Source organism: Ursus americanus, chromosome 19, assembly GCF_024610735.1.
Source record: "Ursus americanus isolate L20-20 chromosome 19, mUrsAme1.1.p, whole genome shotgun sequence".
NCBI lineage: Eukaryota > Metazoa > Chordata > Mammalia > Carnivora > Ursidae > Ursus > Ursus americanus.
The window spans coordinates 50,241,716-50,260,613 of NC_142145.1; the positions used below are offsets into that span (position 1 = coordinate 50,241,716).

The 18,898-nt window shown below is 36.1% G+C and overlaps 2 protein-coding genes across 3 annotated transcripts in view; one reads left to right on the plus strand and one right to left on the minus strand.

Moving 5' to 3' along the window:
* METTL4 (methyltransferase 4, N6-adenosine) overlaps nucleotides 1-14,293 on the minus strand; it is a 45,804-nt gene extending 31,511 nt beyond the window's left edge. Inside the window, exons 1-4 of one of the 2 annotated variants that reach the window (XM_045781877.2) lie at nucleotides 14,231-14,293; nucleotides 11,876-12,279; nucleotides 9,899-9,961; nucleotides 503-872 (exon numbers count right to left, since the gene is read on the minus strand). In XM_045781877.2, coding sequence (XP_045637833.1) covers nucleotides 503-872; nucleotides 9,899-9,961; nucleotides 11,876-12,271 — 829 coding nt within the window. In that variant the 5' untranslated portion in view covers nucleotides 12,272-12,279; nucleotides 14,231-14,293. The other variant, XM_045781878.2, reaches the window with a different exon arrangement.
* A 65-nt stretch (nucleotides 14,294-14,358) lies between these two features.
* NDC80 (NDC80 kinetochore complex component) overlaps nucleotides 14,359-18,898 on the plus strand; it is a 52,969-nt gene continuing 48,429 nt past the window's right edge. The window contains exons 1-3 of the mRNA XM_045781876.1: nucleotides 14,359-14,427; nucleotides 15,778-15,887; nucleotides 17,039-17,116. Of these exons, the coding sequence (XP_045637832.1) occupies nucleotides 15,787-15,887; nucleotides 17,039-17,116 (179 nt within the window). The 5' untranslated portion in view covers nucleotides 14,359-14,427; nucleotides 15,778-15,786. The remainder of the gene's footprint in view (nucleotides 14,428-15,777; nucleotides 15,888-17,038; nucleotides 17,117-18,898) is intronic.

Below are 18,898 nucleotides of genomic sequence, written 5' to 3' on the forward strand. Positions count from 1 at the left end.
AAATTCAAATTCAGGTGTGTATGACTGTGGACTTCAGTCTTTAAATTTTGTTGACATTACACAGGAAAATATTTCAAGAAATTTTAGACAATAAACTAGAACACTAGCTTAAAATGTCACCTAAAAGGCTACGGTGTTAATATTCATATCTGAAGTGCTCCTACTTTGCTATAAAGAAAAGTTAAATAAAATCATTTAGCCAAGCCGATTGTATCATGAATTCTTAAGTGCAGAGCAGTGAAAGCATTTGCTTTTTTGGGGACCAATTACTTTTTGACTCTTTGTTCACCAGTCTTATTTTTTAATTTTTTCAAAATTTTTAAATGTTTTTAAATCAAAAGTCAGAACTTTAAAATTACATTTAAAAGAAAAAATCACACAGAGAAAATTAAGCACTTATTCTATCCTCATAATGTTGACCCACATTCAGCATTCAGACTAGTTGTTGACTTCTGAGGCCACAAAAAAATTGTATTTTTCTAATAACACAGTAATTACTTACAGTTCAGAAGTGGATGCATGCAAGAAATGTCAGACAAAAGAAAACTGCTTTTTGGTGGCACCAGGTATTTCTGTCCCATTAAAGTAATCATTTTTGTAAAGCTAGAGTTGTTTTCAACAACCCGTGAAAATAAATCCTGTTCTGTCACAGATACATCTTCTCCCATCAATTGTAACGCCTGAAGTTCCATTTCATTCAGAGAAGGCAAATGCTTTGCCATTGCACATAATTCTGACAAATTGCAGGTATCAAGTGGTAAAGTAATGGGCTCACTACATTTGTCCCAGTTTTCAGAAAGTGGATGAAGAAAGCCACTTTTGAGACCTTCTTGGATTAACTCTGAAGAGCCATCCAAAATCAGTCCCCTGATCTGTAAGAAAAATTTGTTAAGGTACGTTAAAAGATCATTTACATTAAAACAATTCTCTAAATAATGAAATTCTTACTGTGCTTTGAATATTTGAACTTATGGACTGAAATCAATATTTTAAAGCTTACACTAAAATAAGTTTATGATAAAATGTAGAGGCAAGAATGTGTAAGTATACCTTTGAATTGCTGTTTCTTAAATGTGGAATAAAACAAACCTCATATCACTTACAATTAAATAACCAAGCAATGCACATAAAAAGACATTCTTAAAAATGTATTAAAATGAATCTGAAATAAAGATGAATTTGATAACATGACTGTTTCTAGAAGAAAGCAGAATTTTAATCTATAAAGCAAACTGAATTTAAATCACATTTAATATTAAATTTTTCTAGTGATCTAATTTTAAAATAAACTTACCTTTGAATGTATACTTCTTAAATTGTAAAGAAAAAAAAGTAACTGTTAAACAAACATCTAAACAAAGTTTTGCAAAAATACAACTACGATAATTAGAAAATTAAAATCTAAGTTCCGCTTCTGGGAAAGATGCAATACCAGAAGTCAGATTTAACTTTTCATCTGAAATTACTTTTTAAAAAAGGATATAGTGTAATTTTTTTAAAAGGCTTTCAGACCTTAGATGGATGTCAAGTAGTGAAAAATACTGGTCCCAAAAAAGGAGAAACGAATGATTGTTCCAGCTTACTGCCTTGAGAAAGTCTCCAGGCAGCAGCACAGCGAAGGAGACCCATTCAGAGTCCAACAGTCTCTGAGCTGAGAAGATGCAGCTGGAAGTCTGTAAAGGTCAAAGCAGCTAGTTTGCAGGGCAGGATACCAAAGAGGAGAGAGCTGCACAGAGATAGAGTTCTCAAAAGCTGCAGGAAGGTCCACTCAAGTCTCCCCAAGGTCAGGGAAAGAAATGATGTGAAATGATCAGAGGCAACAATCCACAGAGCTCACACAGGGCTGGGAACAGTGCTCCCACCAGCCAAAACGGAAAATCTCCTAATTTACAAGGCATCAGGTAGACTACTCAAAAGGGTATACTGCCTCATGAGTGGGGGGAAAAATAGCTCTAAAGACTGCTCTGGTCCTAACTAAAAAACCTTAAAACAAGCTTCAAAACTTTAAAACAAAGTCATAAAAGGATCAACCAGTTTCAAAGTAACTTTGTCCAAAAACAAAGTTCAAGATTATTTATGGAATTGAAATGTTGCTTTCATGGAATATGAAAATATTTAGTGCCCAACAAACTAAAATTGAAATGTCTTACAAAAAATAAAAAATTACCGGAAATATAAAGAAGCAAGAAAATGCAACACATTATAGAGAAATAACAGAACTCAATAGAAACACACAGGAATAACACAGATGATACAAAGAGTAGAAAAGGCTGGATAGGTTTACTTGCAGCCCATTTAAAAGATTAGGAACAAAAGTAGAAAAGTATAATAAGGCACTTATTATAACCATATTCGTATGTTCAAAAAGGTACAGAAAAAAATGAGAATGTTAAAGAGACACAAAAACTACTTTAAAAAATCAAGCTTCTAAAGAAGAAAATGCATACCACAGAAATATTGTGGGTTGGGTTCCGGATCACTAGAATAAAGCCAAGTTATTGCAATAAAGTCAATCAATTGAAGGCAAGGGCTGTAAGCTGCAAAAGATTCACCTGTTTTTTAATAAATCAGACTATATGTTATTTTCTATAATCATTACATTTTTTTGTCCCTTTGGTGCAGTCTTTCTCAAAATACGGTATTTGGACTACCTCCATTGGAATCACCTGGAAGTTGTTAAAAATCAAATTCCTAGTCCCATACAGGAGACGTTGGGGGTTTAGTTCCAGGCCACCACAATAAAGTGACTATTGCAATAAAGTGAGTCAAATTAATTTTTTGGTTTCCCAGTGCATATAAAAGTTATATTTATACTGTACCATTGTCTATTAAGGACTCAATAGCATTACAACCTTAAAAATACCTTATTGCTAAAAAATGCAAACTATTATCTGAAATTTCAGAAGTCATATTCTTTTTGCAGGTGGAGGGTCTTGCCTCCGTGTTGAGAGCTGTTGACTCATTAGGGTGGTGGTTGCTGGAGGCTGAGGCAGCCATGGCAATTTTTTAAAGTAAGACAACGACGAAGTTTGCTGCATCAATTGACTCTTCATGAATGCAGCATTTTACCCACAACAGAACTTCTTTCCAAATTAGAGTCAATCCTCTCAAACCCTGTCACTGCTTTACCAACTAAGTTTATGGAATATTCTAAGTCCTCTGTTGTCATTTCAACAATGCTCACAGCATCTTCACCAGGAGTAGATTCCACCTGAAGGAACCATTTCTTTGTTCGTCCGTCAGAAGCAACCCCCTCCTCCACTAAAGCTTTATCATGAGATTGCAGCCATTTGGTCATATCTTCAGGCTCCACTTCTAATTCTGGTTCTCTTGCTGTTTCCACCACATCTGCAGTGACTTCCTCCACTGAAGTCTGGAACCCCTCAAGGTTCCCCACAGAGGTGGAATCAACTTCTTCCACACTCCTGGTAATGTGGATATTTTGACCTCTTCCCATGAATCACAAATATTCTTAATGGCATCTACAATAATGAATCTTTTCCAGAAGACTTTCCACTGACTTTGTGCCCAGATCCATCAGAGGAATCACTGTCTGTGGAGGCTACAGCCCTATGGCATGTATTTCTTCAATAATAACATTTGAGTTGAAATTACTCCTTGATCCATGAGCTGCCAAATGGATTTCGTGTTAGCAGGCAGGAAAGCAACATACATCTAATTGCGCATCTCCACCAGAGCTCTCGGGTCACCAGGTGCATTATTAGTAAGTACTATTTTGAAAAGCATCTTTTTTTCTGAGCACTGGGTCTCAACAGGGGGTTTAAAAGATCCAGTAAGCCATGTTGTAAACAGATGTGCTGTCATCCTGGCTTTGTTGCTCCACTTACAGAGCCAACGCATGGTAAATTTAGCATAATTCTTTTTTTAAGATTTATTTATTTTAGAGAAAGAGAGAGAGTATGAACAGGGGCAGAGGGAGAGGGAGAAAATCCTCAAGCAGACTCCCTGCTGAGCACGGAGCCTGACACAGAGCTTGATTCCAGGACCCCAAGATTATGACCCAAGCCGAAATCAAGAGTCAGACGCTTAACCAGCTGAGCCACCAGGTGCCCCGATTTAGAATGATTCTTAAGGGCCCTAGAATTTTCAGAATAGCAAATGAGCATTGACATCGACTTAAAGTCACCAGCTTCATTAGCCCCTAGCAGAAGAGTCAGCCTGTTCCTTCAAACTTGCATGTCAGGCATTCTCCTCATCTACCTATGAAATTCCTAGATGGCATCTTCTTCCAACAGAAGGGTGTTTCATCTACACTGAGAATCTGTTCAGTGTAGCCACCTAGGTAATGATCTTAGCTGCCTCATCTGAGTCACTGGCGGCAGCTTCTCCATCAGCACCTGCTGCTTCACCTTGCACTTTGATGTTACAGAGGCAGCTTCTGAAACCTCATGAACCAACCTCTGCTGGCTTCAAACTCTTCTTCTACAACTTCCTCACACCTACTCTCAGCCTTCACAGAACTGGAGAGAGTCAGGGCCTTGCTCTGGATTAGGCTTTGGCTTAAGGGAATGTTGTGGCTGGTTCAGTCTTCTAACCAGACCACTCAAACTCTCTCCATATCAGCAATAAGGCTGATTTCACTTATCATTCATATGTTCACTGGGTTAGCACTTTAAATTTCCTTCAAGAACTTTTGCCTTGCATTCACAACTTGGCTAACAGTTTGCTGCAAGGGGCCTAGTTTTCAGCATATTTCAGCTTTTAATCTGCCTTCTTCACTAAACTTAATCATTTCCAGCTTTTGATTTAAAGCATAAGACATATTGGGGTTCTTGAGTGGCTCAGTTGGTTAAGCATCCGACTCTTGATTTCGGCTCAGGTCATGATCTCAGGTCATGAAATCGAGCCCTAAATCGGGCTCCGTGCTGGCTGTTGAGCCTGTTTAAGTCTCTCTCTCCCTCTCCCTCTGCCCTTCTACCTCCCTGCCCCCGCTCTCCTTCAAAAAAAAAAAATTAGGGGTACCTGGGTGGCTCAGTCAGTTAAGCATCTGCCTTCAGCTCGGGTCATGATCCCAGGGTCCTGGGACTGGAGCCCCACATTGAGCTCTGCTCAGCAGGGTTTCTGCTTCCCCCTCTGCCCCTTCCCCTGCTCGTGTTCTCTCTCTCTCTCTCTCACTCACTATCTCTCTCTCAAATAAAATCTTTAAAAAAAAAAATTTGAAGTATGAGACATGCAACTCTTCCTTTCACTTGAACACTTGGAGGCAATTGCAGGGATACTGATTAACCTAATTTCAAGACTGCTGTATCTCGGGCAATAGGGAGGCCCAAGGAGAGGGAGAGAGACAGGGGAATGGCTTGTTGGTGGAGGAGTGAGAGCACACAACATTTATCAATTAAGTTTGCCATCTTATATGTGCGCAGCTTGTGCTGCCCCAAAACAATGAGAATGGTAACATCAAAAATCACTCATCACAGGTCACCATGACGAATGTTCTAATAACAAAAAAATTTAAAATACTGCGAGAATTATCTAAATGTGATATAGAGACACAAAGTGAGCAAATGCTGTTGGAAAAACGGCACTGATAGACTTGTTTGATGCAGGGTTGCCACAAACTCTCATTTTTTAAAAAGTGTGATATCTGCAAAGTGCAATAAAGCAAAGCACAATAAAACAAGGTATGCCTGTTCAATGCAAAAAGGAAATATATACTAGGTTGTATTAACAGCAGGCACTGAAGAAGAAAAGATTAGTGTACTTGAAAACAACACAAAAGTATCTAAAATGAAGAGGACAGAAAAAATATTTGAAGAGGTAATGGCCAAAAAATTTCCAAATTTGCTGAAGACTATTAATTCATAGATTCAAGCTCAAAAAACAGAGGAGGGGGAAACTGCATTAAGGAACATCATAATCAAATTGCTAAAAATCAATAATAAAGAAAAAATGTTCAAAGCAGCCAAAGACTTTACTTTCAACCAAGATGGAGTCTCGGGAACAATAGCTTTCAAGACATAGGACATCAGGCAATAAAGGACAATGAAAGAAATCATAGGTAAGCCCTATGACTGCCCCAGCAAACTGCCTGGGAAGTTTCCAGGCCACAAGAAAAAAGAATCTGGACAGAGCCTAGGAAAAATCCAGAGCTGAGTATACAAAGCAGAGAATATAGGGAGGTCAAGACAAGAATTCACAGGACAGAGTACCAGACAGAAAAGAGCTACACAGAGAGAGAACTATGTAGATCTGTATGTAGTCACACTGGAGAAATCCCCCTATGTACTGATGTGCTTACGTGTATGAGGGAATTATCCAAGGCCAGGAAAAGAACCACCCAAAGGATAGAAGAAGCTCCCACAGAGCCAAGAAGTTCCCACAGGGCCAAGAATGGTGCCTGTTTCCAGTATTCAGACTGAGAAACCTCATGATTCACCAGGCAAATGGGAGACAATTTACCATGCATCTCTGAGTGAGGAGAGGCACTGACAGCTGGTCATTTGGAATATATACTACAAACACAAGGATGGTTACACATGAGGAAAAATCAAAACGAAATATTAGTAGAAAAATCACCTTTTCAAAAATCTCCACAGATGCTTAAAAAACATTTCATAAAATTAAATAACCATGTTTGATAATAATAAATAAGAACAGATGGAGGGGTGCCCAAGTGGTTCAGTCAGTTAAGTGTCTGCCCTTGGCTCAGGTCATGGTCCCGGGGTCCTGGGATTGAGCCCCACATCAGGCTCCCTCTCCTTCTGCTCCCCCACTCATGCTCACTTTCTCGCATTCTCTCAAATAATCAATAAAATCTCTTTTAAAAAAAAAAAGGGTAATAAAAAAGAACAGATGGAAACTTCCTTAACATGCTATTTGCAGATCAGTCCAAAAGCCAGTATTATGCTTAGTAATGAAATCATCTCCACTGAGTCAGAAACAAGACAAGGATACATACTGTCGTGATTTAATACCACATTGTATTTTCTAGCCTATACATTTACAAACGAAAAATAAATTGGAGATAAAATAATTGGAAAGCTATAATTAAAAGTATTCCTATTTTCAGGAGTTACAGGTACTCCCTGGAAAACCCCAGAGATTAAAAGGAAAAAAAAAAGAAAAAAGTACAGCAACTTAAGAAATTGGCAAGATTTTTATAAAGAAAATCTTATAGAATGACAAAAGAAACTGAAACAAATGGAAAGACATATTTGTGTTATCAACATCTTAAAGATGTCAGTAGGCCCTAATTTAATTTACAAATTTGATGCCATAAAAATTCCAATTGCTTCTTTTTCTAACCAGAATTAAATTGATCCTAATGGGAAATTCATATGGGAAAATAAACAAACAAACAAATAGAAAAACTCTGTAAAACAGCAATAAGGATAAAAGGGAGGGTGAGCATACCAAATACTAAAACATACTCATGTTATAAAACCTGAAAAGAGACTGGAAGATAAGACAAATTAAGACATAAAATCCAGAAATAAACTCAAATACATATGGGTATGTGTAACTCACACTTCATACCACGATGAAATCTAAATGAATCGAAGATATACATGTGAAATGAAATAATATTCTAGAAAAAAAAATGGGAAAATTCATTTTTTCCCCATGGAAAAATTCTTTTAAAGCCTTGAAGAAGAAATACCTTTTTAATTATGACTCAAAAATCCATAAGTCATAAAAGAAAAAAAAATAAATTCAACTAAATAAAAATATAATACTGTGTATGTGGTAAAAAATATATATAATTAAAATTAAAATGACAAACTGGTAAAAATATATTTGCGATTTTTATCAGAAACAAAGTACTAGTTCCCCTAACATATAAAGAGCACCTATAAATTAAAGACACAATTTTTTTAATATGCAAAAGAAAGTTTACATAAAAAAATGCAAATGGTTTTTAAATGTATGTAAAAATACTTAACTACACTCTTAATAAGGGAATGCAAATTAAAGTCATACTGAAATATTATTTTTTACCTATAAAATTGGCAAAGATCAAAAACAACACATCACATACTGTGATAGCAAGGATGTGGGAAAACAGGCAAAATTACACATTTCTGGTCTGCTAATAAGATGATAAAACCTCTACAGCAGTAATTTGACAGTATTTATCAAAAGGTTCAAAGCTCTGACCAACAGCTTAATTGCTTGAAATGTATCCTGCAGATACACACATATGTATGGACAACAGCATGTGTATAATATACCTAAATGTAAACAGTTCAAGACTAATTAAGTATGAAAGACAATGTGACATAAAACAATCTGTAAAGTATGTTTATCTGAAGGGAAAAAAAAATCAAGGTGCAAAACTGTATCAAGTATGCTACCACCGAAACAAAAACGGAGAAGGGGAATATATGTACATATTGTATTTCATATATGAACACCACCACCACTAGACAAATACACTGAGAGGAGAAAGCAGGTTGACTGAGGGATACGGATTAGAGAAAGACCTACTATATATTCTTCGTACATTTTGAACTTTACCAAATGAATGCATTATCTATCTAAAAATAAAGTTAATATTAAATAAATTAAATAAAATGCAGATCTGATCATGTCATCTGCTTTCAACAGCTTCCCAACACCTGTAATTCTAAATGTCGTAAGACAGTCTTGTAAAATCTCAAATGATCTGTGGCTTCTTATTCCCCCAGTTTCACCTCTAACCATTCTCTCCACATTCCACAGCCCAGCTATCCTGAACCTTTTTCAGCTCCTTAAACAAGCTTTATTACATCTTGCTTTTAAACTTTAACAAAATGCTATTCTCAAAGCCTAGAATACCCTTCATCACCCTCTTCATGACTAATGCCTACTACAAAGACTCAAACAAAATCAGTGCCTCCATAAAGCTTTCCTTGATACCCCATCCTCAAGTGTAAGTTGGACACGCACATTATGTGCTCTCATTGTACCCTAGAATTGTCCTATGATAGTGCATTTTATGATACTTAGTTTAATTTAGTCATCCGTGTCCCTCAAGAACCTAAGTGCTGAAACAGAAGCACTGTGTTTATCCGTACTTATACTGAAGTCCCAGGGATAACACTTTCTGCTGTACAGTTGGCACTTAATGAATATTTGTAAGCAAACTGAATTAACGTACTTAATGAGTGAATAAATGTATAAATAAGTGAATTAGATAAGAAGAAAGGGAGGGGCACAGATAGATTCATTCAGTAAAAAATAAAAAAATTAAAAAATAACCGGTGTAGATTCTATGTGGGATGATGAAAAAGTTCTGGAGATGGATGCATGGTGATTATGGCACAATATTGTGAATGTACTTAATGCCACTGAATTATACACCTAAAAATGGTAAAACAGCAAATTTTATTATGTATATTTTCCAACAAAAAAGAGAAAAAAATCCTAGGTCCCACCATCAAATTAACTCAACATGTCCAAGACTGCGTTTACTACCATCCCTCCTAAGCCAAATTCCAGCCCCAATTTTCCCATTTCAATCAAAGGGGTTCCTTAGAGAGTTAAAGCTTAAAATACTTGGATACCCTCTGCTTCCTCTCATTTCTTTACTAGGTCCCTTTATTGTTATGTTCTAAAAATACTTCCTTCACATCGTTCATACTCTCTTCTGCAACTATCTTAATAAGTTGTTTTACCTATGGACAAGAGACTTTAAAACTTATCAAATTTCTAAACTTAACCAATATAGTATAAGTTTACTTGTGTTAAATAGTAAAATAGAAGTATATAAAATTTTAATAAAAACTGGTTTGAACCGTTTATTACTATAAAAGTAAAAATAAATCACTCTACTATTAAATTCTTAACTTAGATCAAAATAATTGCTTAATTTTTAAGAACATCCTTATTCATATTGTTCATTTATACTACTTCACATTAATCTTCCAATGTCATTAAAGAACATTTTACACCTTACCTTTGTATGATATTCCATAGCATCCAATTCACCTTGATTGAAAACAACACATCTTTTACGTTTCTAAAGAGTAAATTACAGGGAGAAAATTATGTTGCCATCTATCACAATATTGGTATTTTGAAATATATTAGTATTTCTTTTTTTATCACATTTTCCATAGTATCTCAGTCTTTAAGAGGTTAATTGACTAGTGAAGTCAAAATCAGTGAAAAGTGTATGGACTAAGGAAATAAGCTTTCCCAAATAAAAAATTACTATTTATTATTATTATTATTATTATTATTATTATTATTATTATTATTATTATTACTACAAGCATAATGAGTGATAAAAGGTCACCTAAGCCTTACCTGCTATTAATAAGAACTAGTACCAATGATAAAATGTAGCACAGACATCCATGGAAACACAAGAAAACTGTGATGCTGTATAAAGTTACTAGTGTCATCTATCAGTTGATATATATCCTACAATTCTCAACTTCATTTCTGAGGAGAGGAACGATTCATATACTATCATTAAAAAAAAAATCCAGTACACTTTCAATAGCTCTTTATGACTGATCTGAGGGCTAGGTACAAATCGGATATACCAACACTGTTCTGTATCTAACAACTCCATGGAAAAGAACATGTGAGACAGCGCAAAATAGAGCAGGGACTTTGTACCTCTTATTGCTGAAACACCAGTGCTTACATGGTAGCTTACTCCCAGCAGGCTAACAAAAATGTTTGCTGGCTGAATAAATAAATGGACTGAAGATTTAGCCAACTGTATAATTTGCTCTAGCATATCAGAATTAAGGTAAGTTTTGTCAAGATAATTCATTACATACACTCACCTATATTTTTCCATATTAAAATGAGAAATTTACCCAACATAACAGTGAAAACATTAAAAGATGCCCATACTCAGTAAACTGTAAAGGCTTGTTATTATTTCTTTGAATTAGTAATAGTAATGATAAATAATTTATATACTATTTTACTGAAATCTCAGACATTATATGTTTTCTTTCCTATGCCCGACGCACAGCAAAGGGTCAATAAATATTTGTCCAAAGGAAAAAACAGAAGAAATTACAAGATTATTAAAAGTTCTACTTCAGGAAACTAGAACAATGTAATAAATTATCCCTATTACTTTCCTTATTCTATCTAATTCTCAACATGTTTTCTTATTTAGTATCTTTCTTCATGGATCTCAATTATAAGATCCGTGAGGGTACCAACTGTGTTTTTCTTGTTTCATCCCTGTGTGTACAACAGCACACGGAAAGATCTCAAACATTTGTGGGCAAGTAAGAAAGTTATTCCTATCTCTATCAAAGAAAATGTTAATATAATCTATCTGAAATGGGCTTTGTTTAATCACCTCTGAACTCTTCAGAAACATAAAAAGTATTAAAGCATAATTAATTTGATCCTGTATAGCATTCTTGAAACTCCACCAAAAGACCACACCAGTGTACATACAAATACATATGCTTTAAAAACATACACAATTTTCTATAGTAGCTTTTTACTTTTGTTATTAAAAACTTTACGAAATAACACCCTTCTTGCAAACTTCATTATATGAGCTTATCCCCAATGGACAGGTCTCTAAGAATCTCCCAAAATCCATGAACTGCTTTAGGATTTAGCAGACAAAGCAGCACGTTGTTGAACAAAAACAGTTGTAAAAACATGCAATAAATACAAATGACCAAGCAGAAAGGGTTTTTTTGTTATTATTATTTAGTTTTGTTTTATTTACAGAGCATTCACTTTTGAGCAAACTTTGCTTACTTTTGAATTATGCAAATTTGGTAGAAAGTTAGGTAAGAGTTAAAAATTACATTGGCTATAACTAAAGCCTTCCTACACTTTATTGTTTTTTAGACTTAGTAAATTACAAGATATTTAAGATACTGGAATAATAAACTTCTGCATGTTCTTTAGAAAAATAAAAATGTATTAAAAAACTTTCTACCTTCCCAATAATAGAAATGCGGCTTTCTTCTTTAACACCATCCATTGGATCTTCCTTTTCCTTCCTTTGTCGGCATTCTTTGTGAACAGCTGGAGTTATATAAGGTTTGGTGACATTAAATAGCTCAGATCGAAAAACATATTTCTGTATGAAGATTTCACAGTTTCCTCTGTTTTCATTATCTGGCTTAGTGGTAGAGTCAAAAGCAATAAATGTAGCAGAGGTTCCCAAAGAGATCAAAGAATCCATTTGAAGAGAATCAATGTGGACAGATGAAGTAGGCTCATTTTTACTGCAACAAGGCTCATGATGTTGGTGAAGTTGATAGTTTATGTTGTTAATAAAAGAAAGATGATCTAGTAACCATCCTGGTGACAGCTGGTGCACCACAGACATTCTCTTCTCTTAAAAAAAGAAAGAAAGAGAGAAAGAAAAAAAAAAAAAAACCTCTGGAAATGAGGGTCTAGATGTAAAACCCAACTTTCCAGATTAACTTCTTAAATGTCCTGCATTTCAATAAAAATATATTTCACATACACGGGTAGACTTCACGTATAAGTACATAAATTTAACATATACACAAAAGAGAATTTGACATTCATGATATGTTAAGGAAAATGTAATGTTTTAATATAAACTTTTAATTACAGTGTTAATAATTCAAAATTTTCAGCCAATTTAGCAAAAGAGAATTAAAACATGATCTTATTTCTGGAATCCCAATTGAATTCTCCTATCTTCCTTGGCCCTCCGCACTAACTCCTGTTCCATCCTGGAATCTAGCCACTAGGGCCACATACTCCAAATCAAAAGTCATTCAATTCTTAAAGGTGAGAGAGTCTTGCCAAAGCAATTTACATTTACATTTACATTACATTACAATTTATATTTACATTACATCCTGCCAAAGCATTTACATTACCTATGTAAATTGACCCTTTTTAATGAGATAAACCCAGAGAGGTCACAGAATTTCATTAGGAGTTGTTAGCATATCAGCCCTTGCTTTTTCAAAGCACATTTGCCATAAGTCAGCCCATTAATACTGCCCAATAACACTGCTGCGCTTAACCACTGCTACCAAGGGAGTGCAAAAAGCATAAAATGAAAGACTGGTCTAGGCAGAGCACAACGCAATTTTCACAGATTTCATAAGTACTAGACCCTAACAAAATTGGAAGGTTATTGGTTCTGAGCAGTCCTCCTTTGGCAACTATGTTTTTCAAAACTTGTTATCTTTTTACAAAAAAAAGGGGGAAGGGGATAAAATTCTGGCTTTGCCTACTAAATCTAGTATAATGGAGAACTTATGAGGGGGACAGAATAAGATATACATAAGTGGTTAGCAGCACAGTTAGTAATAGCAGCACTTAGATCCAAACTTGTAACTCCATGTAGTGTTAGCAGTATGACCATGGACAAGTTAATCTCACTGAGTCTCAAATTCATTTTCTATGACATCTCAGAAGGCAGTTTAGAGAATTAAATGAGATAATCTACATGAAGTGCTGTGCGGTGCCTGACACATAGCAACCGTTCAAACAAATGCTATTAGTGATGGTAACCCTGGTACTGGCCCTCCCTTCACAGTCACCACTTGTGGTGACTAGGTAATGTAATGGCTAGTGAGAGCTAGAAATTTAGTCAAGAAGACTGAAACTCAGAAAAGGTGACGTACCCAAAATTCCAATTCTAGTTAACCGCAAAATTGCTCCAAGAATTAGTATCAGGACTTTGGCTCAAAGCTTTTCTCCCACCCCCATCTCTCTCCAGGTATTGGGCAGTACACGTCTCTGAGTTCAAATTCAGGGAAGCAGGGAAGTCCTATTTCAGCAAAGTATTGTGCTTAAACTCTTTCACTCTCTGCCTCTCCCCCGCCCCCAACCTCTCCCCTTCACACCCAAACCCACCCCCCACCGCCCTGGGTTCCTCCTAGCTTCACTCTCTGACCACCACTAGAGGACCGTGAAACATTAACAAGCAAATTGCGAACCCGAACCCTAGCGGCCGTCACACTGGCTCCATCCTCGAAGCCGGCTACACCCACCCTCAGCAGTCACTATCTCCTACCTCACTGTTTCCCCTGTCAGAAAAACTGCACGACGTCTCCCAGACACGCATCAGGAAAGAAGCAACGCTCTAAACAGCGGTCATGAAAGACGCCACTTTCAAGGCAAAGGAAAGAAATTTCTCTTTTTCTAAGAGCCAACGGGCGCGGCCATATTGCTGTACGGAAAAAGCGTATCCAGGACGATTTGAACAGTTCTGTCCGCTACTCAGAGACAAACAGCGCCCGTGTCTTCAGCGCTAACTTTAGAAGTCGGACCAGACTTTGTAGGGCACACTTGCACTTACCTGAGATGTCAGTGTGCTGAGTGAGGCGGCGGGACGCCAGCAATACGCAGAATTCCCGCGACGGCAAGCGGCGCGTATGAGTTGCGTACGTGCTCGACGAACGTGATGACGTAACACCAGCGGAGATTTTTAAAATTCGAACTGCGCCGGCGGGTGGAGGGAGGAGTTGGGTGTTTTGGCGGCTGCATTCCTGCCCGGTAAGTAGTTGCACAGGTTACAGAAATTCGGTCCCTGGGTTGGGTCACGAAACTGGAAGAAGGGTAATTAATGACTTTGAGTTAATTTTGTGTCGGCAGAGCTGTTCTGAAGGGAGAAAGCGATCGCGCCAACACCTTAGATTTAGAGGCCCTGAGGGACAACGTTTTAGTGTCTATTATTGTGAGAGGCCTCTGGGCAGACTCTGCGAGGCGCCGGTTTTCCGGAGTCCGATAAATTTCTACTGACAGTGACTTCCAAGGGAGAAAAGGAGGACCTGGGGGCACACTAGTGGGGAGCAGAGAGTCTGGAGGGAGGAAAGGGGAAGAATTGATGGGAGCAGGGAGAGGAGGGAGGAAATGAACTGTTTGAGGTGTTGGGTTTGAGTTACTACTGTAACGTCCTAGTGGGCGTGTAGGGAAGTCTTAATCTTAAATTACATTTTGAGTGGAGATTTGGAGTGCACATATAGGTGAGTAGGAAAGTTGAATGGGTAGCAGAAATGTACGAAGAAGTAAAAGAAAGAGGTGGCCCAACCAAGATGGAAAGAGTGTAATCAGTTTAAAAGACAAAGGAGAGCCGAGGGAAGTGACAGGATAACCACAAATGTCCACTTCACTGGAAACCAAGACAGGACCTGGGAAATCTAGGTGAATATGCCACAGAGATGAGATAAGATCAAAGGTTTGTCAGTCATGAGTATTCTAGGAGGCAACTGTTTCAGTAGATATTTAGGAAATGAAATGTTAATTTTCTGAGAAATAAGCAGCCTGTAGACAATTTTGTGGACCAGATAATTGATCCTTGTTGGAAGGGGATTGAAGTAAGAGGGGCACTAAATGAATATAAATGGGAAGCGGTGGGTTAAGGACAGAGCAAGAGAGATGGATGTTAGAAAAAGAAAACAGAATAGCTGTATTCTCTAAAACCAAAGTGAAGGAAACTTCTTGAGGTAATTCTTGTCGGGTAGCCTTTGACTTTCCCAATGAAAAGGTGCAGCCAACAGCAGTATGGTGATCTGCGTTAGGTTTCAGGGCTTTAACTACCATAGATATGTGAAGGCAGAAATTATACCTTATTTATCATTGTGTCATTTCAATTGCCTTGCACATTCAGGTGTACATGTAGGCAGTTAGTAAATATTTATGTGTGAATATTTTTAAATGAAGTTAAATACACATTCCCTGCAATTGAGGACTTCACCTTATATGAACAAGAGGGCCCAGGAAAAGATTATCTTGAAGAAACAATGGAACTTGGCCGCTTTGTGTTTGAGGATGAAGATAACAGTTGGTGCTTAACGTGGCATCTGTATCTGGAAAGATTTTTTAATACTGAATTCATGAATGCAGGCAGTAAGCATGAAGCGCAGTTCGGTTTCCACCGGTGGTGCTGGCCGCCTCTCCATGCAGGATTTAAGGTCTCAGGATTTCAATAAACAAGGCCTCCATACCCCTCAAACGTAAGTACCTCTTGCCTTACCGTCTTGGACAAAGAAATCTGTAAGGATAATCAATACAAAAATGTACTATGAATGATGTTCAGATGAAACTTGTTTGTTCACAGTGGTACCTAATTTGGGTTAATGAAGACTAAAAATTGGCATGTGATTAGGTGTGTTTTATCTCATTTGTTCCTTAAATTTCCAAAGCTGCATCCTTTGCCCAGCAACCCCTAAAAAGGACTGTTAATTCCCTCTCAGCAGTCTTTCCTATTTTCCTCCTTTATTCTAGACCTGCTTATTTGAGCAGGCTTATTGCTAGAACTTTGGATTTACTGAAGTATATCCAACTGGCAAAATTATCAGTTATTACTTATTTGCTCAATGATAAGCTGCAGTTTAGAAGAGCCTACAGAACCATTTCTCCAAACTGTTTTCTCAGTATTCACTGGAAAAGAGTATATAATTATACTCTCATAAACTAGTTTTTCTCTATAAGTGAGTTTATTCTCTCATTAAGAGAAAGCTGTTTGTAAGCCACTGAGGGCTATTATCAATCCTCTGACACCAAGGTACAAGTTACTTGATAACTATACTTAAATTACTTAGGTTTACGTTGTATAAGCCTCAGCTACTTTTAGAAATTTGAATTATTTGTATCTTTAACATCTGAAATCAGAAATTTTTTGTATTGTTACACATTACATATACTAAAAGATTTATGCCTTGAATTGTATTGAAAACTAAAGCTGCCATTGGCAATGTTTTGGGATTGTTAATTACATAATGTATGTTCTTAGGTGTAGGTGCATTCTCATAGAGTAGGCCTTAAAAGAAAAATGTTAAATGTAGCTATCATCCTATGATTGAAGATACCTATTTTTAAATTTTTTTTCTTTAACGTTATCCATAAATGTACGTACGTTAACATGATTGAAATGAGAGTGTAGATATGGTTTTTTTCTGCTTTCTTAACATTTTAGCATTATTACTTATGCATGTTGTTAGCCATTTGTAACAGCTATGATTGCTACTAAAAATTTTCATAATTCTGAATTATGTTGATAGGTATCGGGAAAGAGGTGCTAGTTTCAACATATTTCCAAAAATTTCTTAAACTAATATTTTTTATATTTATTTTTTTAAAATTTGTTATTTTCATTTTGTTAAAGCAAAGAGAAACCAGCCTTTGGAAAGTTGAATATAAACAAACCCACATCTGAAAGAAAAGCCTCTGTGTTTGGTAAAAGGTAATGATATTTTTTATTAGTTTTAATGAAGGGATTCTCAAAAAAATTGGATGGCATGATCCCTTACAAAAGAAAGTTACAAGCTAGCTTTCTTCTATCTTAAATGGTGAAATGGTTATATCTGTCTTAGATAGTGCTAAGAGATATATCAGCGCATTCAGGCCACTATTTCATGTTATAAGTGAATAGTTGATTGAAAATTCTATACCTAGCTTTCAGATAGTATGGAATCATAGCATTATAAAATTAAAAAGTGGGGGCGCCTGGGTGGCTCAGTCATTAAGCGTTTGCCTTTGAGCCCTGCATCGGGCTCCCTGCTCCGCTGGGAACCTGCTTCTTCCTCTCCCACTCCCCCTCCTGGTGTTCCCTCTCTCGCTGGCTATCTCTCTCTCTGTCAAATAAATAAATAAAATCTTAAAAAAATAATCAAATAAAATTAAAATTAAATAAAATTAGAAGGCCATCATCTAGTTCAACATTTTCGTCCCAGGCTTTTTTATACTTTTAAATTTTAAGATTCCAAAGAGCTTTTATTTTGTGGACTGTATTTATGGATATTAACCATATTAGAAATTAAAACTGAAAATTTTTAATTATGTATTCATTGAATGTAAAATTATAATAACCCCTTACATGTTAATAAAAATATCATACTTTTAAAAGAATTTTTTTTCCAAAAACCTATTTCAGTAAGAAAAATGATATTGTTTTACATTTTTGAAAATCTCTTTAATGTCTGACTAAATAGTAGATAGCTTCTCATATCAACTTCCACATTCAGTCTGTTAAAATATCACACACCATGTAGCCAAACGCTGAAAAACTCCAGTGTACACGCATGAGAAAATGAGAATGAAAGGGGCAAATAACATCTTAGTTTTTCAGTATGAAAATAGCTTTGACTTCTCAGATCCCCAAGATCACACTTTGAGAACCACTGTGTAGCATAGATAGTGGTTGCCTGTGCTGAAGGTGGGGCAAGGATTGACTGTTAAGGAGTAATACACTTTTGCAATAAAAATGTACAATATCTTCGTATCTTCATTGTGGCAGAGATCACACAGGATCTACATTGTCAAACCTCATCATACTGTATACTTGAAACAGGTACATTTTACTCTAAGCAAATTACACCTCATTATTGAGGTGTAAAAAAAATAAATTGATTTATTTTTTAAGGAAAGATTGAAAAAATAATCTGTTCTTTTAACTCACCAAAACAAAATATAACTGTTAAGGCAAACCTATTCATTGTTTTGAAAATATTCAGAGATGAAACGTTTGTTACCTTATGAAAAGTCTTTGCCTTGAAACCAAATTAAGCTCTTTCTGGTATTCATTCCTGTTGGTGAAAAATCTTAAGGCATTTTTGTAATGTAACTTTTCCTTCAGTGATGACCCTCAGAGATGATGATAATTATTATAAAATATAACATTTGCTGAGCATTTTTATAAGCCAGACGTTGTTTTAAGTGCTTTATCTGTATTAACTCTTTTAACCAATCCTCAGAACTGCCCTATAAATAGATAGTTATTGTATCCATTTTATAGAAAAGGAAATTGAAGCACAGAGAGGTTAAGTAATTTACCCAAGGTCATACAACTAGCAACAGAGACAAAATTTGAAATCACAGACTGGTTCTAGACCCTGTGCTCTTAAGCTATAAATTGAATGATGCAGTATTTTGATTGTTTAGGGAATTCTCTTATAATTTAAAAAGATATCTAATAGTGCAGTTTTGTGTAGAATGAGAGCTGAGTCTATACATGTATTCCTTTCAG